This window comes from Bufo bufo, chromosome 2, assembly GCF_905171765.1.
Source record: "Bufo bufo chromosome 2, aBufBuf1.1, whole genome shotgun sequence".
NCBI classification, from domain to species: Eukaryota; Metazoa; Chordata; class Amphibia; order Anura; family Bufonidae; genus Bufo; species Bufo bufo.
In genome coordinates this window covers 394676886-394701485 of record NC_053390.1, presented here as the reverse complement: position 1 = coordinate 394701485, position 24600 = coordinate 394676886, and the positions used below count along the sequence as shown (strand labels likewise).

The following is a 24600-nucleotide window of genomic DNA, read 5'->3' as shown; positions in this document are numbered from 1 at the left end:
TTTGCGTTTTCGTTTTGCGCTCCCTGCCTTCCCAGAGCCATAACTTTTTTATTTGTCTGTTCACATATTCACATAGCCATATGAGGGCTTGTTTTTTGCGGTATAAGTTGTACTTTCCAAAGCCACCATTTAATATTGCATATAATGTAGTGGAAAGCGGGAAAGAAATTCCAAATGGGGTCAAATTGCAAAAAAAAAAGCGATTCCACCACAGTTTTACATTTTGTTTAATTACGACGTTCAATGTACGATAAAACTGACCAGTTACTTTTATTCTACAGGTCAGTACGAATCCAGCGATACCTTATATGTATAGTTTTTCTCGCGTTTTGGTAGTGATAAAAAAAATTAAAAGTGGGAAAAAATCTGTTTTAGTTTTTGGTCTCCATATTTTGACCCCTATAACTTTTTTGTAATTATGTGTACGGAGCTGTATGGGGGCTCATTTTTTGTGGGGCAATCTGAACTTTTCTTGGATGCCATTCTGAAGTGTGTGTGACTTTTTGATCACTTTTTACACATTTTTTCGTAGAAAATGAAGCGACCAAAAACGGCGAATCGGCCATTTGGACGCTTTTTTCCATTTCGCTGTTTGCCGTATGGAGAATATATTTTTATATTTTTATACTATGGGCGTTTTCGCACATTGCAACTCCCAAGATGTATATTATTATTTTTTTTTGTTCTTTTATTTTTATTTTGGGAAATTGGGGGTGATTTGAATTTTTATGTTTTTTTTTTTTTTACACTTTTTATAGTTCTCATAGGAAACTATAACATGCAATCATCTGATTGCTATTATCATAGATTCCAATGCACTTGCATGGAAGTCTATGGTGATTTCACTACTTTCCTATGGAGCCCTATTACAGGCAAGGGCTCCATAGGAAATACTATGCAGCAGCCTTGTGTCATTCATAAAGACACGGGCTGCTGCATACACCCTCCGAATCCTCCGATCGCCACACGGGGTAGCCGGAGCACAACCGAAAGTGCGCACCTTCGGTTTCAGCGTGCTCAGATGCCGTGGTCAGGATTGACCACGGCATCTGAGGGGTTAAATGTCTGCGATCGGCATTACTGCCGATTGCAGACATGAGCCGCAGGTGTCTGTTAAAAGAAGAAGACTGACACCTGCGGCTATGGCGCCCGCAGCGGCAGGAGCGGGCACCATCTTTAAACACCAGCCCAGCCCTGTACATATACGGCGCTGGGCGTGAAAGGGTTAAAATAATCATTTATAAATGTAGCTGTAATTTTGTAATGTGTTTCTTTTACCTTTATTGATCCTATCTTCTGTTCTGGGCTGTGGTCACATGACCTTGTCCATGCAGCTCTTACATATTTTCTGTGATATCATGTCCATACAGGGGCAGTGATAGGGGAGTGTCTATGTAACTATCTGGTGGGAGGAGCTATAAACTAGCTGGTGTTGTTAGGGGCAGTGATAGGGGAGTGTCTATGTAACTAGCTGGTGGGAGGAGCTATAAACTAGCTGGGAGTTAGGGGCAGTGATAGGAGAGTGTCTATGTAACTAGCTGGTGGGAGGAGCTATAAACTAGCTGGGAGTTAGGGGCAGTGATAGGGGAGTGTCTATGTAACTAGCTGGTGGGAGGAGATATAAACTAGCTGAGTGGTGTTAGGGGCAGTGATAGGGGAGTGTCTATGTAATTAGCTGGTGGGAGGAGCTATAAACTAGCCAGGTGTTATTAGGGGCAGTGATAGGGGAGTGTCTATGTATTTAGCTGGTGGGAGGAGCTATAAACTATCTAGGTGTTTTTAGGGGCAGTGATAGGGGAGTTTCTATGTATCTAGCTGGGGGAGGAGCCATAAACTAGCTGGTGTTGTTAGGGGCAGCGCTAGAGCTTTGGCAGAGAAAGGAGAAGTTCATCATGGGTTTAGTTGGAAACAACAGGAAGTGCAACATAAAGGATGGAAACAAACCAGAGGGATTTCTTTACATGATGAAAACGGGTCAGGAGAGTCCAAATTGAAAAAAACAAAGCATTCGGAAGATGTACATGTGCATGGGCATTACAGCCTGAAGAAGCCGACGGAGCGTCAGTGAAACGCGTAGCTAAACTAAGACCCAATCACTTTGTTTATGTCTAGTTTTATACTAAAATAAAGTGTGGTTAAATCTTAGCGCCCCGGCAGTACTGCTATTTTTTTTTCTCTAAACTTACCTGTGTTCATATGTCATATATCTCCACTTTGATTGACACGACCAGGTGTGATAATGTTTTCCCTGCTTGGCCATGTCAATCAAAGTGCAGAGGGCGCAGCAGTTGCAGAGAGAGCAGAGCCTCTAGGAGTAACAGTAACGCCTCCATTGCTCCTAGAGGCTCATTTGCATATATTAAAACTTCATTTCATCAGCAGTGCTGGCACATATGAACATGGGACCAACACAGATGCCTTCAGCTGCCAAGTGCACATGTAACAGGTCAGCCAGTTTCATAGGTACAAATCTGCTGACTGATGAGCTTTAAATGGAACTCTATGTTAATGGGTTATCTCCAGTTAAAACTGACCTGTACCAATTCAGTTCCCTGTGTCGGCCTGCTTTCATGATTACATCAGGGATCAGGAGAGAGGGCTATTTTATAAACATAAGTAGGCACCCCCACATCTTCTTTTTACTTGATTATGACTTATTGAATTTTTCTCAGTAAAAATACAGGTGAACCATACATCTATCTATCTATCTATCTATCTATCTATCTAATATTATCTAACTATTTACAGTATCTATCTATGAGTATGTTATGCAATATCATTAAAAAGTGCAAAGTTAACAAAATGTAAACCATAAAATATCAAACATTTCTTTGTAACATGATTTTCCTGCGTTGTCAGTCATCTGCATTATATGTTTGATAATAAATAATAATTAAAATATATATATATATATATATATATATATATATATATATATTAGCTAACAGATTGAATTGTCACCCTTGTTTCATTAAACACTGGTTTTCATGTGTTATTTCAGGATGCTTCTAAAGTCAGATGATTCCTTGGAGATATTAGAACCAGTTGAAGCTGATGTTGGCTTCTACACCTGCAATGCCACCAACTCTCTAGGCTCTGCCTCAGTGTCAATTGCCATTACTCTTGCAGGTAGGTGATAAATAATCCTAAGCTTTAGAAATAGCTTTCCAGTGACCTCTGAAAAAGTTCAATAATCTGGTTCTCTCTGTCTTTCATATTTTAACTGTAACAGTCAATATGGACTTAGGCTTCTTTCAAACTAACAGTGTAGGGGAGATTTATCAAAACTGGTGCAAAGGAGAAGTGTCTTAGTTGCCCACAACAATCAGATTCCACCTTTCATTTTTCAGAGCTCCTTTGGAAAATGAAAGGATCAATTTCATTGGTTGCTATGGGAAACTAAGCCAGTTTTCCTTTGCGCCAGTTTTGATAAATCTCCCCCTACGAGTTCTGGTAGGTTGTTTTGGTAGAGAGCAGCTTGCTGGAGCTCTCTGTGCTAATGGAGTCTAGCAGAAATCCGGCCACTATCCGGCAAATATGCACGCTGCTGTTTTTGCCTGACCGAATCCCAGCAGGTAGCCGCCGGCTCTCCGCGGGACCTGGTTATAGACAATGGGGCCAGCAAGCATGCCGGATCCAGAGAGCTCCAGATCTCATAATGCTAGTGTAAGACTTATTGTAGCAGGGTTAGCACTCAATCTCTTAACTCAAATTTCTTAAATCATCGTGTTATCTTGAAACAAAAGCCATTGAAAAGCAATTGAAGGTGTTTGCTTAGTTTAGATAACACATCTCAGAAATCTCAGAAAGCATGAGTGTTAACTCTACTACATCTGAAAATCTTTTCCCCCAAATAGAGACAAATTGGCATCCACGGATATATACCCCTTCTGAGACATAGTTATGGGATCTTGTGATGAAACATCCCAGGGCCGTCTTTAATATTGATTGGACCCTGGGCAAAAATTTACTTGGGCCCCCTGGATCCCGCCTTCCCACACCTTAGCATGCAATTACGCCCTCCACCACAACACACACACACACACAAAAATCCACACATCTGGTAGAGTACAGTGATTGACTGTAAATACTTCCAGTTCTGAAGACTCCATCGGCTCAGGATCAGTGCTCTGGGCAGCTGGGCTCAGGCTGGAAGTGGGCACCGCTCTGCAGGAAGGAGACCAGGGCTCGGCTCACCCTAGTGTTACAGTGCACCCCAGCACCCCATAGTATGCAGTATAGCACCCTATAGTATACAGCAACCCACAGTATGCAGTATAGCACCCTATAGTATACAGCACCACACAGTATGCAGTATAGCACCCCACACTATACAGTACCCCACAGTATATAGTAGAGCAGTATAGCAGCCCACAGTATACAACACCTCACAGTATACAGTAGAGCAGTATAGCACCTCACCGTATACAGCACCCCAAACTATACACGATACAGCACCCCACACTATACAGTACAGCAGTATAGCACTCCACACTATACAGCACCCACAGTATACAGTATACAGCCCCCCACAGTATACAGTACAGCAGTATAGCACTCCACAATATACAGCACCCACAGTATACAGTATACAGCCCCCCATACTATACAGCCCCCCACACTATACAGGCCCCCCACACTATACAGGCCCCCCCCCACACTATACAGGCCCCCCCCCACAGTATACAGGCCCCCCCCACAGTATACAGGCCCCCACACAGTATACAGGCCCCTACACAGTATACAGGCCCCCACACAGTATACAGGCCGCCCACAGTATACAGCCCCCCACAGTATACAGCCCCCCCACACAGTATACAGCCCCCCACAGTATACAGCCCCCCCACACAGTATACAGACCCCCCCACACAGTATACAGCCTCCCACAGTATACAGGCCACCCATAGTATACAGCCCCCCCCCACAGTATACAGCCCCCCCCCCACAGTATACAGGCCCCCCACAGTATACAGGTCCCCACAGTATACAGCCCCCCCAGTATACAGCCCCCCACCACAGTATACAGCCCCCCCACAGTATACAGGCCCCCACAGTATACAGGCCCCCCACAGTATACAGCCCCCGCCCACAGTCAGTATACAGGCCCCCCACAGTATACAGGCCCCCCACAGTATATGGCTCCCCCACAGTATACAGGCCCCCCACAGTATACAGGCCCCCACAGTATACAGCACCCCACTATACAGTAGTTTACAGTATATTAGCATAACAGCCCCTGTCACCTTTTTCTGATGTAATCTTTACAAAAAAAGCTCCACAGTTAAGGCAAACTTCTCCTGCAACACTCCTGATAGGACCTGTGATGACCTCATAGCCATGTGACCAGTAATATTGCTAGGTTACTGGTCACATGGTGATGATGTCATCTAAGGTCCTAGATCACACTCACAGCTCTCACAGACACAGTTCGCTGGCTGGAGTGCCGGTAGGCATGGCAGCACCCCCTGTGTAGCTGACAGCCTGACACCCGGGGCAGTGGCTAGCAGGGCTCAAGAGGCAGCTGCCTTGGGCCCCCCAGGAGCAACTGGGCCCGGGGCAGCTGCCCCTTTTGCCCCTTGGTAAAGACGGCCCTGAAACATCCCCTTTTAAGTTGCTCTTTAGAACTCTTTACAATTTTTCTTACTGCATATCTAACCAGCCTCCTAAGAAAATGTCCATTGAAACCAATTGCTTGGTGTCAGATTTCGAACAAGAAAAATATATGATCAGTGACAGTCTTCACCAATGTGATCTTCTCTCCTGACATACAGTATCAGGAAATCATTGCGACTGGATTTCCCCTTCAGTTTGAGTAACATGTAATGATAAATGGTAATTTAGAAGTAAAAAAGTGCTTAAAGGGAATCTGTTTGCTCCAAAATGCCCCCAAACTACAGTAAGCGTGTGTATAGTGTATAGGGTAAGTGACGCTGAGTCCGGTTATGTCATTTTTATCTTCATATTCACTTGCATTCTGACGCTGTGCTCCCAGAAATCAGCAGCAAAATGCATTGATAGGACTCCTTTTCGAGTCCTCTCCATTATGTGCAGGAGCACTGGAGTCCTCTCAGTGCGTTTTACTGCTGGCTACTTTAGTTTGGGTTGTATTTCTGAGCCGAGTGATTCCCTTTAAGACCTATTGGTAACTTATAAGTAGCACCTGAATACCACACAGAGACCCTAAAACAGAAAAATGAATCTTTTACCATCTGCCACATGTAGGTTAGATAATCCATTGGCTATTGTCTACTACCGTGTTGGACATTTCATTTAGATCACTTTAGACCAGGGCTCCTCAACTCCGTTCCTGGGGACCCTCCTGACGGTCATGTTTTCAGGATTTCCTTAAGTATTGAGCAGGTGATATAATTAGTGTCCATGCATCAGGACTTACCTCAGGCATTCATTCTGTGGGATATTCTCAAATCATGACCGGTAGGTAGGCCCTGAGGACTGGAGATGAGGAACACTGCTTTAGACCATTAATTTTTACTGCTTATTTTCTGCTTGCAGTTTCCATCTAGTTTCTGCACACAGTAGGTGACATTGTGTACTCACCTTTCAACCGTACGGTTTTTGTGGTGCCTGGTGTACTGTATATATTATAAGATCTCTCTTACTGGGATACTGTACCTGACAGACCACATACGTTTTATTTCCTTATGCTGCAACGAAATGTTTAAAGTCATTATTGTATCACCCACTAGTAAAACTGTCTCTACCTGCTTTGTATATGGCTAGTTTGTTAACATGCTTGTTAATGGATAGTGTTTCCCGTTACTTTTTGACTGGCAGGCCCTTGCCCATTAGTGAAATGTCAACAGATCTGGCTTCATGGTGTAGTGTATTTTAAGACCACAGCGATTTTTCCAATTAAAGTAACGTAGTTACATTTTCCTAAGTCTGAGGTGACTAACACACACTTGATTGCTAAACATTATAGTCCATTCCCGCAGTGAAAACATAAACACTTAACCCATATCCATTATAATGCTTACGCTCAGGGTTGCCCTTGGAAGGAAAAATTAAAACATCTGCAGCAAATCTTTTATTTTCAGTAGTATTTACTTGCAGAAAATGTGTAGGACTTGGCTCGGATACATTGCTTCTGTTTTTTATGTATGATAGGCATTGCTATTTTACACATGTTAAATCAAAGTTCCTAGCTCCAGGGAGGCAGAAGGACCAACCCAGCTCATTGTCGAAGAGAATAAAAACCATGTGTCAATCAGTTTACTAATACTGCTCAACCAACAGAAGGAACGAGTGGACAACTACTGTACACGTTGTCCCATATGTGATCAATAAGGCCATCAAGGAGTGTGTCTAGATCACTGAGCATTAAAAAATTAAAGGGTACAAAACTGCAACCCTGGATAGGCTCAGATTTCCATCAGTTTGTGGAAAAAGGAATGGCATCACGATAGCTCTGTTTTCATATTTTGCTTTATATAGTTTTTAGTAGCTATTTCATGTTAGGGACATTACGAATCCTGAGCATAAAATGCCCGACCTTACTTCACTGACCTCGAAAGGTTCGCAAATATTCAGGCTTTGCTTGCTCCCCTGCGGTCTCCTCCATCTATTCTTGATTATCCCAGATGGTTTATAGCATGCTTTGTATGGGGAGCCTGCTGCAGAACAGCAGGTTTCCTCTTGGCGCCTGCTCTTTGGACCTCTTCTGTATCAGGTGACCATGATGTATTGTTTTCTCTCTTCAGGGAAACCATTAATAAAGACCTCCAGGACTGTGCTTATCAATGTGGATACGCCTTCCATAGCTGTCGATGTGGGTAGCGTAGTGAAGACCATTCATGCAACAAATGTCACTATCCATTGTCAAGTAGCAGGTAAGTAAGAGGTGACACTGATGTGATAGACTATCACTGCGGTTGGACATCTATAAAATGACAACTCCCATTACAATATCTACCAAGCATATCAGTTAAATTATTATTCGTTTTCAAATTGGAAGCCATAAACTACTAGTTTATGTAGTTTTCTACCACATAGTACAAACATAATATGTCATGTCTTCTGTTTGATGCGGGATTGGTTTGCTAGTCTGACATACAATACCAAGAGGCTGATTCAGAAGGGAGCTGCTCCCTGGCATCTGTGTAGACAGAGCTTGACGTCTATAGACACGATTATACCATTTTGCAGAGAAAAATGACAGCTTTGATTTGATCATATATGTTTTCAAACGTCGTAAAATCATTTTGACAGGAAGTTATTTTAAACAGATGTTATCAATGCTATCCTTCTCCATTGTGGGCAGAGGAGATGAAATATGAAATATATGTGTATGCTACTGTTCAAAGCAGATAAGATAGAGATTTTAAGGTAGAATGTTACAGTACCTTTAATGAAAAAACAAAACAAAAGCCTCTAATCTTACATAAAATCTCCCATGGATGGTCACCCTGATTCTTGGTTTATCAGACTAAAGGCCCATGCACACGACCGTATGTATTTTGCGGTCCGCAAATAACGGATCCGCAAAAAACACAGATGATGTCCATGTGCATTCCATATTTTGCACAATGGCCCCTAATATAATAGTACTCTCCTTGTCCGTAATGCAGACAATAATAGGACATGTTCTATTCTTTTGCGGAACGGAAATACGGACATAAGGAATGCGGAGTAACTTCAGTTTTTTTGCCAACCCATTGAAATAAATAGTTCCGTAGACGGTCCTCAAAAAATCGGAATGGACACAAAAAGTTTGTGTACATGAGCCCTAATTAAATCTGACGTCCAAATGCAACTACAGGGAGTGCAGAATTATTAGGCAAGTTGTATTTTTGAGGATTAATTTTATTTTTGAACAACAACCATGTTCTCAATGAACCCAAAAAACTCATTAATATCAAAGCTGAATATTTTTGGAAGTAGTTTTTAGTTTGTTTTTAGTTTTAGCTATTTTAGGGGGATATCTGTGTGTGCAGGTGACTATTAATGTGCATAATTATTAGGCAACTTAACAAAAAACAAATATATACCCATTTCAATTATTTCTTTTTACCAGTGAAACCAATATAACATCTCAACATTCACAAATATACATTTCTGACATTTAAAAACAAAACAAAAACAAATCAGTGACCAATATAGCCACCTTTCTTTGCAAGGACACTCAAAAGCCTGCCATCCATGGATTCTGTCAGTGTTTTGTTCTGTTCACCATCAACATTGCGTGCAGCAGCAACCACAGCCTCCCAGACACTGTTCAGAGAGGTGTACTGTTTTCCCTCCTTGTAAATCTCACATTTGATGATGGACCACAGGTTCTCAATGGGGTTCAGATCAGGTGAACAAGGAGGTTATGTCATTAGATTTTCTTCTTTTATACCCTTTCTTGCCAGCCACGCTGTGGAGTACTTGGACGCGTGTGATGGAGCATTGTCCTGCATGAAAATCATGTTTTTCTTGAAGGATGCAGACTTCTTCCTGTACCACTGCTTGAAGAAGGTGTCTTCCAGAAACTGGCAGTAGGACTGGGAGTTGAGCTTGACTCTATCCTCAACCCGAAAAGGCCCCACAAGCTCATCTTTGATGATACCAGCCCAAACCAGTACTCCACCTCCACCTTGCTGGTGTCTGAGTCGGACTGGAGCTCTCTGCCCTTTACCAATCCAGCCACGGGCCCATCCATCTGGCCCATCAAGACTCACTCTCATTTCATCAGTCCATAAAACCTTAGAAAAATCAGTCTTGAGATATTTCTTGGCCCAGTCTTGACGTTTCAGCTTGTGTGTCTTGTTCAGTGGTGGTCGTCTTTCAGCCTTTCTTACCTTGGCCATGTCTCTGAGTATTGCACACCTTGTGCTTTTGGGCACTCCAGTGATGTTGCAGCTCTGAAATATGGCCAAACTGGTGGCAAGTGGCATCTTGGCAGCTGCACGCTTGACTTTTCTCAGTTCATAGACAGTTATTTTGCGCCTTGGTTTTTCCACACGCTTCTTGCGACCCTGTTGACTATTTTGAATGAAACGCTTGATTGTTCGATGATCACGCTTCAGAAGCTTTGCAATTTTAAGAGTGCTGCATCCCTCTGCAAGATATCTCACAATTTTTGACTTTTCTGAGCCATTCAAGTCCTTCTTTTGACCCATTTTGTCAAAGGAAAGGAAGTTGCCTAATAATTATGCACACCTAATATAGCGTGTTAATGTCATTAGACCACACCCCTTCTCATTACAGAGATGCACATCACTTAATATGCTTAATTGGTAGTAGGCTTTCGAGCCTATACAGCTTGGAGTAAGACAACATGCATAAAGAGGATGATGTGGTCAAAATACTCATTTGCCTAATAATTCTGCACGCAGTGTAGTCCAACAATTCCCAGCAGAGGCATAACTTGGAGATCATGGGTCCCAGTGCAAAATACCATGTTCTTTCTGTAATGATGCTGTCTTATAATGTGACAGAAGGGTATTTGAGCCCCATCAGACTTTTGGGCCCAGTAATGACTTATACCTCTGCACCCCCTATAGCTACGCCCCTGGTAGCCAAAAAGCCTCTTTCCTTTCTATATAACTTCATATGCTTGCATAAGAATAGCTAGGAAATGTACCATAATCCAAAGACCCCTCCACCTCCTTTTGTTTGACATTATTTTGTTTATACAGTCAGGTCCATAAATATTGAGACATCGACAAAATTCTATCATTTTTGGCTCTATACACCACCACAATGGATTTGAAATGAAACGAACAAGATGTGCTTTAACGGCAGACTGTCAGCTTTAATTTGAGGGTATTTACATCCAAATCAGGTGTACGGTGTAGGAATTACAACAGTTTGCATATGTGCCTCCTACTTGTTAAGGGACCAAAAGTAATGGGACATAATAATAATCATAAATCAAACTTTCACTTTTTAATACTTGGTTGCACATCCTTTGCAGTCAATTATAGCCTGAAGTCTGGAAGGCATAGACATCACCAGATGCTGGGTTTCATCCCTGGTGATGCTCTGCCAGGCCTCTATTGCAACTGTCTTCAGTTCCTGCTTGTTCTTTTTCCCTTCAATTTTGTCTTCAGCAAGTGAAATGCATGCTCAATCGGATTCAGGTCAGGTGATTGACTTGGCCATCGCATAACATTCCACTTCTTTCCTTTAAAAAAACTCTTTGGTTGCTTTTGCAGTATGCTTTGGGTCATTGTCCATCTGCAATGTGAAGCGCTGTCCAATGAGTTCTGAAGCATTTGGCTGATTGTGAGCAGATAATATTGCCCGAAACACTTCAGAATTCATCCTGCTGCTTTTGTCAGCAGTCACATCATCAATAAATACAACAGAACCAGTTCCATTGGCAGCCATACATGCCCACGCCATGACACTACCACCACCATGCTTCACTGATGAGGTGGTATGCTTAGGATCATGAGCAGTTCCTTTCCTTCTACATACTCTTCTCTTCCCATCACTCTGGTACAAGTTGATCTTGGTCTCATCTGTCCATAGGATGTTGTTCCAGAACTGTGAAGGCTTTTTAGATGTTGTTTGGCAAACTCTAATCTGGCCTTCCTGTTTTTGAGGCTCACCAATGGTTTACATCTTGTGGTGAACCCTCTGTATTCACTCTGGTTAAGTCTTCTCTTGATTGTTGACTTTGACACATATACACCTACCTCCTGGAGAGTGTTCTTTATCTGGCCAATTGCTGTGAAGGGTGTTTTCTTTACCAGGGAAATAATTATTTGGTCATCCACCACAGTTGTTTTCCGTGGTCTTCCGGGTCTTTTGGTGTTGCTGAGCTCACCGGTGCATTCCGTTTTGTTTTTTTTATGTTCCAAACAGTTGTTTTGGCCACGCCTAATGTTTTTGCTATCTCTCTGATGGGTTTGTTTTTTCAGCCTAATGATGGCTTGCTTCACTGATAGTGACAGCGCTTTGGATGTCATCTTGAGAGTTGACAGCAACAGATTCCAAATGCAAATAGCACACTTGAAATGAACTCTGGACCTTTTATCTGCTCATTGTAATTGGGATAATGAGGGAATAACACACACCTGGCCATGGAACTGTTGAGAAGCCAATTGTCCCATTACTTTCGGTTCCTTAACAAGTGTGAGGCACATATGCAAACTGTTGTAATTCCTACACCATTCACCTGATTTGGATGTAAATACCCTCAAATTAAAGCTGACAGTCTGCAGTTAAAGCAAATCTTGTTTGTTTCAAATCCATTGTGGTGGTGTATAGAGGCAAAAATGTAACAATTGTGTCGATGTCCCAATATTTATGGACCTGACTGTATGTGTACTTAAATTAATATATATTGTATATAGTGTATGATTTATGGACATGCACCGGACTGGTGCATATTTATCTACTGTAGGTGACCATTTTGAATCAAGAACATATGGCCGTATTCAAAATTGGTGTAAGATTTATGTTCCATCATGAAACCCAACCAATTAAAGGTGTTTTCCATTCAATGGAAGCTGAGCTGCAATAACCCAGCTTAGCCACTACATCTTAACCAGAGCTGTGCTTCCTGCTTCATTCAAAGTCCTAGTTCCAGCGGCAAAGGCTGAAGGGAACAGCTCATCGTGGGGGTGCGAGGTGTCAGACCGTTCATATATTAAAGGGGTTGTCTCACTTCAGCAAATGGCATTTATCATGTAGCGATGTTAATACAAGGCACTTACTAATGTATTGTTATTATCCATATTGCTTCCTTTGCTGGTTTCACTCATTTTTCCATCACATTATACACTGTTCTTATGCAGGTGTTATGACCACCTTGCAATCCTGCAGCGGTGGCTGTGATTGCGCACTGTAGGAGAAAGTACTGAACTATGTGCACTCCCACGGTCCCAGCCACCAGAGAGGCCTACACTTTTTCCTTTATTGTGCAAGCACGGCCACTGCTGCTGGAAAAATGAATCAAGACAGCAATATGGACAATACATTAGTAAGTGCCTTGTATTAACTTTTTCTAGATGATAAATGCCACTTGCTGAAGTGAGACAACACCTTTAATTACTTGTCCTGAGGATATCATCTATATCTGCAGCCGGGAACACCCCATTAAAATATGGTATTTTCCCAGAAAATTAACAATATAACAGGTACAGTCTTTGGCACATTATAAGTTCAACCTCCACACTTGTCAGTCTGCTTTTATGATGAAACCAAATACCGGGATGAGATAGAAATGTGATCTTGGTGATTTTTGGCCATGAAATGGTTGCTTCACATTGATAAGTGGGTGACAGTGACTGAAAAAATCATTTCACAGTATATGAAATAACTACAGAAAAATACCCTAGCCTGACAAATCTTGATATGTGATGTACTATAACAGTGGTGGTGAACCTATGGCACGGTTGCCAGAGGCGGCACTCAGAGCCCTCTCTGTGGGCACCCGCACCCTGGATAAAGTCTGTGGTGTACCAATATACCTTAGACTTTTCCTGCTATTTATCAGCCCCAGGACACACTATGAACAGCACAGGCAGCGCACTGAATGTAGGCAGACTATTGCTTAATGATAAAGTACATGGAAGATATACTATATTGGTATTCAGGGTAAATTGCCGTGTTGGCACCTTGCGATAAATAAGTGGGTTTTGGGTTGCAGTTTGGGCACTCAGTCTGTAAAAGGTTCACCATCAATGTACTATAACCAAATGAATTCATGGATCCATTCTAGCTTGAGTGAATGGTTTAATACATTAGGCCCCTTACCATTGTGCTACCCTTTCAGAATGGAGCTAAATCTCGAAGGGATTTTTCCAGTATCGGTCAATACCATGAGAAATTCTTGCTCTTTTGCGGGCAAATAGAAGCCCTACCTAGTACTTGAAGGCAGCAAGAAATAAAATGACCACTAACTGTATGTGAAATGCAGCATAATCACACAAGCTTTTGATTTATTGTATGTTATCCACTGTGGATATTGCTTCTATGTATGCATACTACTTCTTTCCATATGGTATTGTATCTATTTTAGGTTAGTAAATTAGTAAATATACTGAGTATTGGAACATATTTTTCTTGTACCATTTTAATTTCTTTTCTGTTACCTCAATATGGGTAAGGAATCTTTTAGACTTTCATAGGGAGCCTTCAACCTACGTGTGTTCAGGAAATTGTATTTCGGTTGCAGAAGACAGTTGTTTTATAGACTGTTTATAAACCAATCAAACCCCACACAGCATGAGCGGAACAGTGCGGGTAAACAAATCTGTCTGGGGCGTCTTCGTGTGATGTTTCCCAGAAAAATGAGCTGTGCAAATCTCCAATCACACTTCTCAGATCAGGATAGAAGCTCATTACTTTATATTTTCCAGAGTGACAACAATGCTCTATGTCAGGCATTTCTGTTTATTTCAAACTACATAATGGTTTAATAGTAAAAAAAAAGAACAACTTAAAGAGTAACTAAATAGAGATGTCGCGAACATAAAATTTTCTGTTCGCGAACGGCGAACGCGAATTTACACAAATGTTTGCGAACGGGCGAACCGCCATAGACTTCAATAGGCAGGCGAATTTTAAAATCCACAGGGACTCTTTCTGGCCACAATAGTGATGGAAAAGTTGTTTCAAGGGGACTAACACCTGGACTGTGGTGTGCCGGAGGGGGATCCATGGCAAAACTCCCATGGAAAATTACGTAGTTGACGCAGAGTCGGGTTTTAATCCATAAAGGGCATAAATCACCTAACATTCCTAAATTGTTTGGAATAACGTGCTTTAAAACATCCAGTGTGTGTATACGTTCAGGTATGATGTTGTATCGATCAGGTAGTGTAAGGGTTACGCCCGCTTCACAGTGACAGACCAAACTCTGACAGACCAAACTCCCCGTTTAACGCACCGCAAACAACCACAAAGAGTTGTCAATAGTTGACACACTCATGACATAAATTTTATTCCTCTATGCGTCAATCTTGGTGTAGTGATAACTGTGCTCGTGCGCACGTTCGGGAGATTGCAGGCGATGGGGGTTTTTCAAAGCCTATGGTCGTGCTGAGGTAGTTCAGTGACAGTTAAATGACGCAGAAAACAATGATTCTGCAGTGTGGGCCCATTGTTGGCGTAGGCTTTAATGATCACCTTAGATGATCACAAAGAAAAATAATGTTTTTTCTATGAAAAATTATCCAGCCGATCGCTTTTGGTCTGTTCACAATGAAGCAAAGACCTTATCATCTGGGGTGTGCCAACATTTCCATTGCCAACACACTCATAGAGGTGGTCGCTTCATTATGATACGCAAGTCCCTTCACCACAACAAGGTAACGATCACGAAGGGGAATTGACACATGTATGTGCATTTTTTTTTGTTTTGTTTTTGCAGCCACAGTGCAGCACCAGAGGCCAGAAAAATTAGGCATGTACACATGCCTGAAAAATTAGGTATGGTTGCAATTGATGTTTTCCAGGCAGAAAGTATACTAAAACATTGCGGCTTGAACCCTAGTTGGTGGCGGAGAAGTCACGCAAGTCATCCGGCATGCAGAGATTAAATACAGCAGCGTGGGGACCATTTTTAGCCCAAGGCATCTCATCAGGCCTTTTTTAGTCAAATGCATCCCCCACTGTCAGTCCCTTCGGGATCCATGCCTCATTCATCTTAATAAAGGTGAGGTAATCTAGACTTTTTTGACCTAGGCGACTTCTCTTCTCAGTGACAATACCCCCTGCTGCGCTGAAGGTCCTTTCTGACAGGACACTTGAAGCGGGGCAGGCCAGAAGTTCTATCGCAAATTGGGATAGCTCAGGCCACAGGTCAAGCCTGCACACCCAGTAGTCAAGGGGTTCATCGCTCCTCAGAGTGTCGATATCTGCAGTTAAGGCGAGGTAGTCTGCTACCTGTCGGTCGAGTCGTTCTCTGAGGGTGGCCCCCGAAGGGCTGTGGTAATGCGTAGGACTTAAAAAGCTCTGCATGTCCTCCATCAACAACACGTCTGTAAAGCGTCCTGTCCTTGCCGGCGTGGTCGTGGTAGGAGGAGGATTACTTTCACTTCTTCCCCTGTTAGATTCCCGATGTGCTGTGACATCACCCTTATATGCTGTGTAAAGCATACTTTTTAACTTGTTTTGGAACTGCTGCATCCTTTCTGACTTCCGGTAATTTGGTAACATTTCAGCCACTTTCTGCTTATACCGGGGGTCTAGTAGCGTGGCCACCCAGTACAGGTCGTTCTCCTTCAGCCTTTTTATACGAGGGTCCCTCAACAGGCATGACAGCATGAAAGACCCCATTTGCACAAGGTTGGATGCCGAGCTACTCATGTCCCGTTCCTTGTCCTCACTGATCTCATTGAAGGTCTGTTCTTCCCCCCAGCCACGTACAACACCACGGGTCCCAGATAGGTGACAACTAGCACCCTGGGATGCCTGCTGTGGTTGGTCTTCCTTCTCCTCAAAGCCACATTCCTCCACTGACTCCTCTTCCTCAGACTCGTCTTCCAGCGTTGCCGCAGGTCCAGCAAGCGATGATGATAAGGCTGTTTCTGGTGGTGATGGTGACCACAACTCTTCCTCTTCACGCTCATCTACGGCAAGATCCAGCACTCTTCACAGGGCACGCTCCAGGAAGAAAACAAATCGGATGAGGTCGCTGATGGTGCCTTCGGTGCGACTGACTAGGTTTGTCACCTCCTCAAAAGGACGCATGAGCCTACAGGCATTGCGCATGAGCGTCCAGTAAAGTGGCAAAAAAATACCCAGCTCCGCAGAGGCTGTCCTAGCACCCCGGTCATACAAATACTTGCTTTTTCTTGTTGGAGCAGGCGGTCGAACATTAGGAGTGTTGAATTCCAACGTGTAGGGCTGTCGCAAAGCAAGCGCCTCACTGGCATGTTGTTTCGCCGCTGAATATCGGAAAAGTGCGCCATGGCCGTGTAGGAACGCCTGAAATGGCCACACACCTTCCTGGCCTGCTTGAGGACATCCTGTAAGCCTGGGTACTTATACACAAAGCGTTGTACGATCAAATTCAACACATGTGCCATGCACAGCACATGTGTCAACTTGCCCAAATTCAATGCCGCAAACAGATTTCTTCCGTTGTCACACACCACTTTGCCGATCTCCAGTTGGTGCGGGGTCAGCCACTAATCCACCTGAGTGTTCAGGGCGGACAGGAGTGATGGTCCGGTGTGACTCTCTGCTTTCAGGCAAGTCAACCCCAAGATGGCGTGACACTGTCGTATCCGGGATGTGGAATAGCCCCTGGGGAGCTGGAGGGGTGCAGTTGATGTGGAGCAAGACGCAGCAGCAGAAGAGGACTCAGCCGAGGAGGTTAGCGAAGAGGATGGAGTAGGAGGAGTAGAGGAGGTGGCAGCAGGCCTGCCTGCAAGTCGTGGCGGTGTCACCAACTCCTCTGCAGAGCCACGCATTCCATGTTTGGCAGCCGTCAGCAGGTTTACCAATGCGCAGTGTACGTGATATACCTGCCCTGACCATGCTTTGCAGACCAGGTATCAGTGGTCAGATGGACCCTTGCCCCAACACTGTGTGCCAGACATGCCATGACTTCCTTTTCCACAATAGCGTACAGGTTGGGGATTGCCTTTTGTAAAAAAAAAATATCGTCCGTGTACCTTCCACTGCGGTGTCCCAATAGCTACGAATTTTTTGAAGGCCTCAGACTCCCACCAGCTTGTATGGTAAAAGCTGGTGGGCTAACAGTTCCGACAAGCCAGCTGTCAGACGCCGGGCAAGGGGGTGACTCTGTGACATTGGCTTCTTACGCTCAAACATTTCCTTGACAGACACCTGACTGTGGGCAGATGAGCAGGAACTGCTGAAGGTGAGAGGCGGAGTGGCGGGTGGTTGAGAGGGGGCAAGGAGGACAGCAGTGGTTGACGTGGCTGAAGATGCTGGACCAGGAGGAGGATGGTGGCTTTGAGTTTGTGTGCTGCTTGTACTCATGTGTTGATCCCATAGGCGTTTGTGATGTGAGATCATGTGCCTTCACAAAGCAGTTGTACCTAGGTGGGTGTTGGACTTCCCACGACTCAGTTTCTTTTGGCACAGGTTGCAAATGGCATCGCTGTTATCAGAGGCAGACACACAAAAAAAATGCTGAGCTTTGCAATGACGGCATTCTGGTGGTAGCAACAGCATGCGTTGATTGGCGTGCTGTCTGGCTGACCCCGGGTGCAGATACATGCTGTCTGACTGTGCCACTAGCTCCTTTCGACGACCTCCCCCTGCTTCCAACTCGTCTCCTCCTCCTCTCTGTCTCCCCATCTGAACTTTCCCCCTGTTCGTCTCCTTTGGCAATAATAGTTGTGCATCACTCATTTCTTCCAACTGATGTGTAAATAACTCCTCTGACAGATCAAGTGAAACGGCTGTGGTGCTAGTGTTGGTGGTGGCGGCGGGCGGGCGAGTGGTAACTTGAGAGGTGCCCGAAGCTGAGCTGGAGAAGGATGGTGCGTCAAGGTTCTGAGCGGAAGCTGTAGAAGATTGGGTGTCCTGTGTAAGCCAGTCAACTATGTCCTCAGAATTTTTCGAGTTCAGGGTATGTGGCCTCTGAACACTGGGCATTATTCTAGGGCCAAAGGAAATCACAGCACCACGACCACGACGGCCCCTGCGGGGTGGCCTGCCTCTGCCTGTAATTCTTTTTTAGATTAGTGGTACTATGCGTGCAAGGTACTGTGCCTCCCTATATGAGTGGTGGGCACTGGGCACAGTACAGTCTGTGGGCCTGACACTCACTGGCAGGCAACTGCAATTATATTACAGAGGAAAAATTTTATGACTTTTTTATCTGAAAGGTACTGAGCCACCCTATATGAGTGGTGGGCAGTGGGCACAGTACAGTCTGTGGGCCTGACACTCACTGGCAGGCAACTGCAATTATATTACAGAGAAAGAAAATGTATGACTTTTTTATCTGCAAGGTACTGTGCCACCCTATGTGAGTGGTGGGCAATGGACACAGTACAGTCTGTGGGCCTGACACACACTGGCAGGCAACTGCAATTATATTACAGAGGAAAAATTTAATTACTTTTTTATCTGCAAGGTACTGTGCCACCCTATATGAGTGGTGGGCAGTGAGCACAGTACAGTCAGTGGGCCTGACACTCACTGGCAGGCAACTGCAATTATATTACAGAGGAAAAATTTAATTACTTTTTTATCTGCAAGGTACTGTGCCACCCTATATGAGTGGTTGGCAGTGAGCACAGTACAGTCAGTGGGCCTGACACTCACTGGCAGGCAACTGCAATTATATTACAGAGGAAAAATTAAATGACTTTTTTTATCTGAAAGGTACTGTGCCACCCGATATGAGTGGTGGGCACTGGCAGTGGGCACAGTACAGTCAGTGGGCCTGACACTCACTGGCAGGCAACTGCAATTATATTACAGAGGAAAAATTAAAAGACTTTTTTTTATCTGCAAGGTACTGTGCCACCCTATATGAGTGGTGTGCACACAGTACAGTCTGTGGGCTTGTGGCCACTCACACACGGGCAGGCAACTGCAATATATATATAGGAAAAAACAAAAAAAGCTGACTGATGTACCAGCCCTAAAAAGGGCTTTTTGGTGTGCTGTCAGGATGCTGCAGATGAGTCTTTGAGGACCGGAGTGGACACAGAACACTGGCCTAGCTAACGATTTCCCTATTAATTCAGCAGCAGCAGCACTCTCCCTGCTCTAACTAACACTGCAGCTTCAGAATGAATCTAAGAGGGCTGCCGTCCTTGCTTTTTTTTAGGAGGTGGGAGGGTCTGGGAGGGAGGGTATGATGCTGATTGGCTGGAATGTGTCTGCTGACTGTGAGGTACAGGGTCAAAGTTTGCTCAATGATGACGTATAGGGGGCGGACCGAACATCGCATATGTTCACCCGCCGCGGCGAACGCGAACAAGTGATGTTCACCGGGAACTGTTCACCGGCGAATAGTTTGAGACATCTCTATAACTAAACTTTTAATAAAAAAAAATTTAAATGTCCCAAATGCCCTTAAAATAATTTTTCTAATATACTTTATGTATTGATTTTGAATTTTTACTAAAGATATTCCATCCTAAAGCCCTGATCTCCTGCCCGCTTTCAATTCACTATTCTCCAGCGGTGTACAGAATACGGAGTTGACAGTTTCTCAATGGGGCCGCAGCGCAGGAAGTACGGGCAGGAGCGCACGTTGCTGCTCCTACCTGTGCCCCCCAAGGTTTACTAAATGCTGGCATAGCACATGGATACCCTGTAACCATGTACTATGCCAGGATTAGCTGAGCGAAGTGGGCTCCTGGCTCTGCCTGCTTCGCTAAGCTAAGAGTCCTGCAGCGCATAGTGAAGCAGGAAGAGGCAGGAGCCCGCTCCGCTCAGCTAATCCTGGCTTAGCACATGGCTACTGGGTACCCATGTGCTATGCCAGGAGTTAGTAATCCTCGGGGGGGCACGGGCAGGAGCAGCGATGTGTGCTTCCCGTACTCCCTGTGCTGCAGCCTCATTGATAAAGTGACATTGTTTTGTAAGACATTTTCTAGTCTAGCAAAGGAAAAAATATAGAACAAACTTTATAGCAAAAAAAAAAAGATTCCCATGATAAGTTCTCCACAGCACATTGTCACTTAGATATATGGTAAGAGGGACACCAGCTACAGTGACATCATTCAGTGATGCTGCTATAGCCATATGTCCGATTAGACTGCTTTTGACAACAGCCACTTTGTAGCCACAAGAGTGAGTGGAATCTGCAGCAAAGATGAAAGCCTCACCTTGTCATATATACATATAACACAGTGGTCACCCACTGAATTGATAATTCTTCACAGCACCTTTAGGGTACAGCCAGACGGTCAGGTTTCTACATGCAGTTTTGGAAGCCAAAACCAGAAGTGAACTCAAAACAGAGAAGTCGTATCTGTCCTTTATACTTTCCTTTTATGATCAAGTCCCGATTTTCACATCCAAAATTTCATGGAGAAAACCTGACCATGTGGCTGTACCCTGAAACATCCAACAGCAGGCAAATGTAGGAAGCATGCAAAATAGACACTGGCACCAGGGGTGCACCTAGCCTTTCTGCTGCCTGAGGCGAAACCTGAAACAGCGCCCCTCCCCAATGCCAATTTCTTAACCTAAACCCCTCCCTTCAGCCCATGGCCCTTCCGCCGCCCCCCTCTTGCCCCTATCTGGTGCTGCCTGAGGCGATCGCCTCACCTGGCCTCATTGGTGGTGCACCCCTGACTGGCAGAATGCTCTTTTGCACCTTGGCACTTTTGCCCCATGCAACTTGCCCTTCTGTCAGTTCAGTGAATGAACAGACATGTGGTTATGGTCATCCAAGAAGTCTGACTTGAAGGAAACATTGTCAGTTTCATCATCCTGTACTTTTCTCATACTTCAGAGGCACGTTCCAAGCTCAGATGGAGAGGTACGTGATACCATCATCAGCCATAAACCCCAAAAAATACTTAGAGATGGGAACATTTACTCAAGGTGCCCTTTAGACCTTAGAACAGAATAACTATGAGCATGAAGGATGAGCTGTGCAATGTAAATATGACATTGGGCTCCTGTGGTTGATGCCAGAAGACACTAGAATGGGCTGACTGTTGACATGCTTTGATAATCTGCAGCAGAAGATTGCTTTAATACTAATAATGGCACGCAGAGTCTTATGGCCCCAGAAGATAACAGTAATGTACATTCCATACAGACAAAAGGCACTCGGGTTGTCTCTAATTCAGGATCACACTGTCCTTCCTCACTATTATTCACCATACGGCCATATTTTCTACATGTTTCAGCCATATTGTTTGTGGCAAAGGAAACTGATTCCAAATTTGCTATATATATCGACATATTTAATAATGTACATTGATTTGTCAATTATTAGATGCCACTAAGGACTACCATGCGCAGGTTTGATTTATAGGTCTCAGACATTTTACTCTCATTGACATTTTCATACAGATCAGTGTAGTCATAAGAAGATGCGTTTAACTGTCAGATATCAGAAGTGATAATTAGAATTTCCTAAAAGAACCTCAGTGCTGCTTCCTGGTCATTGTTAATGTGCTTGATGTTCCTATTTCTTCATCATATTCAATATTGGAAAGAGTAAAAAAAACTGCAAAAAGATGTCTTTAACTTGCAAGTATCCTATTTGAGATACAAATGTTCTTTTGCCACCTAGTGGTGAAAATTTGTAACACATGTTTCATTTGCCACTAGATGTTTTTTTTAGGCCTCATGCACACGACCGTTGTTCGGGTCCGCATCCGAGCAGTTTTTGCGGCTTGGATGCGGACCCATTCACTTCAATGGGCCTGCAAAAGATGCAGACAGCACTCGGTGTGCTGTCCGCATCAGTTGCTCCGTTCCGTGGTCCGCAAAAAAAATATAACCTGTCCTATTCTTGTCCGTTTTGCGGGCAAGAATAGGCAGTTATATTAATGGCTTTCCGTGCACACGGACGCCATCCATGTTTTGCAGATCCGCAATTTGCGGACCGCAAAACACACAACGGTCGTGTGCATGTAGCCTAATTCTGTTATAATACTAGCATGAAAAGGTAAAGCCAAATGTAAAATGCATAGTAATCAGTTTTATAACTTCAATCAATTTAGCCAGGGGTCTCAGTTTTCCCCATATATGCGGCCTCTGTTCAGTAACATTGGTAGAATAGAATAGTGCATTGGCCTAACTATAGCTGTAGCAGGCAAAGCAGCTGGTTGGTGGCCCAAAGGCAGAGGTGGCACATTAGGCTGGGACTATGCCTCAACTTGTATAGCACTTTCAGCTATTGAGCTGCAGTCCAAAGCAGTAAGGTTGGGGATACAAACCGATTTTGTCACGCGACCAAGGATCACAGTGTAGAGCCATAGAAATATATGGGCATGACTCACAGGTTGCCACAGCTGCAACCCCAGAATCACAAAAAAAAACAACCTGTTGCACCCAAGGTCATCATGTAGCCCCAGCCTAAATTCACTTGTACACCATCTTGTACCTGCAGCTGTCACTTGATAGTTAACATCAAAAGCGCTACAAAACGTCTAGGTGTAGCTTCAGCCTTGAGGTTGTGAGGCACTGTCTTATGGTTCATTTTGTAAGGAGGGTTGTTGCTGGCTTTTTTGTCTTAAAACCATTTTATGGGTTCTTTTATAGACTCTGCTGCTGACGGCATTACTACAGTTTAGTCTACAGTCCTCATGGTGGAGAGCACCTTTCTGACCTTACTTTCAAGGTCCTGCTATATCTAGTTGCTCTCCAGGAATGAAACATTTGTGTGTTGTGGGGTCTGCAGAAGTTTACAAGCAGCATGCAGTCTGTTTGTCTGACATCTAGTGACATGCAGGGATGGCCTAACATTTTTGTATTTTGTGTGCCACTTTTATGCCATTTAGGTCCCAGGTTCACGTTCACATGCGCTGATGTTGTCAATAAGTGCACATTGCTTAATGCCGAATTTGTCCTTCTTACAGGTCTACCTGAGGCTGATGTCACCTGGTACAGAAATAAAAGTCGACTGCATCATGTGCCCCGTCACAGCGACACTTCTTTATTTCTAGGAAATGTAAGCTATTCAGAACAGGGACAATATACTTGTAAAGCTGTCAATATACATGGGGAAGTTTCTGAATCAACATACCTTCAGATTATAGGTAAGCACGTATCATGATAGTAGGGGAGTTCATAATAAGACAGATTTTGGCTATGTTCACACTAGAAATTCTGTGCTCTACTCAAAGTAAATGAAAAGATTAGAAATCGTGAGAAAAAATGCATCCATTATGTACATCTCTCCTGAAACAAAGTGTACATTATCCGTTGTCACCAGTTGTTTTAGAGGAGAAAACAGTTACACGTTCAGCTTTTTTAATGCAGTTAGGGTGGGTTCACATCTGCGTTCTGGATTCCGTTATGGCTTTCCGTTATAACATGGGTATAACGGAACATAACGGAATCCATAAGACGGAAGGACGGATCCGTTCTGCTGCCCATAGACTTGTATTATGACGTAATGTAAAACGGAAGCCTTTAAAAGGCATTCCGTTTAACTTCCGGCCTAATAGAAGTCTACAGCAATCAATACGGTTCCGTCTGGTTCCTTTATGCAGTCCTGTCAATAGGACGTTGTTTTCTGTCTTGCATAAAGGGAACGAGATGGATCCGGTATGATTGCAGATAGACTTCTATTAAGACGGATCAAAATGGAATGCCTCTTAAAGGCTTCCGTTTTGACTTACATCTTATGGATTCCGGTATTTTCCATTATAGCCATGTTATAACGGAAAATAATGACGGAATCCATAACGCTGATGTGAACCCGCCCTTATTTGTAGGCAAAACCATGAATTCAAAAAAGAGGTGAGGTAGCATCATGCCTTTAGGCCTTATTCACACGTCCGTTGTTTCTTTCCTGATCTGTTCCGTTTTTTGCTGAACAGATCTGGACCAGATCTGGACCCATTCATTTTCAATGGGTCCTGAAAAAAAACGGACAGCTCAATGTCTGATTTTTTTTCAGGACCCATTGAAAATGAATGGGTCCAGATCTGGTCCAGATCTGTTCAGCAAAAAACGGAACAGATCAGGAAAGAAACAACGGACGTGTGAATGGACCCTTATACTTACTCTCCATTA

At 43.8% G+C, this 24600-nt stretch overlaps 1 protein-coding gene across 3 annotated transcripts in view; it reads left to right on the top strand.

Moving 5' to 3' along the window:
- The window catches only part of ADAMTSL1 (ADAMTS like 1), a 1022249-nt gene that overhangs the window by 951720 nt on the left and 45929 nt on the right, over nucleotides 1-24600 (top strand). For all 3 annotated transcript variants that reach the window (XM_040417238.1, XM_040417239.1, XM_040417240.1), the window contains 3 exons: nucleotides 3002-3129; nucleotides 7722-7850; nucleotides 23439-23618. In XM_040417238.1, coding sequence (XP_040273172.1) covers nucleotides 3002-3129; nucleotides 7722-7850; nucleotides 23439-23618 — 437 coding nt within the window. The remainder of the gene's footprint in view (nucleotides 1-3001; nucleotides 3130-7721; nucleotides 7851-23438; nucleotides 23619-24600) is intronic.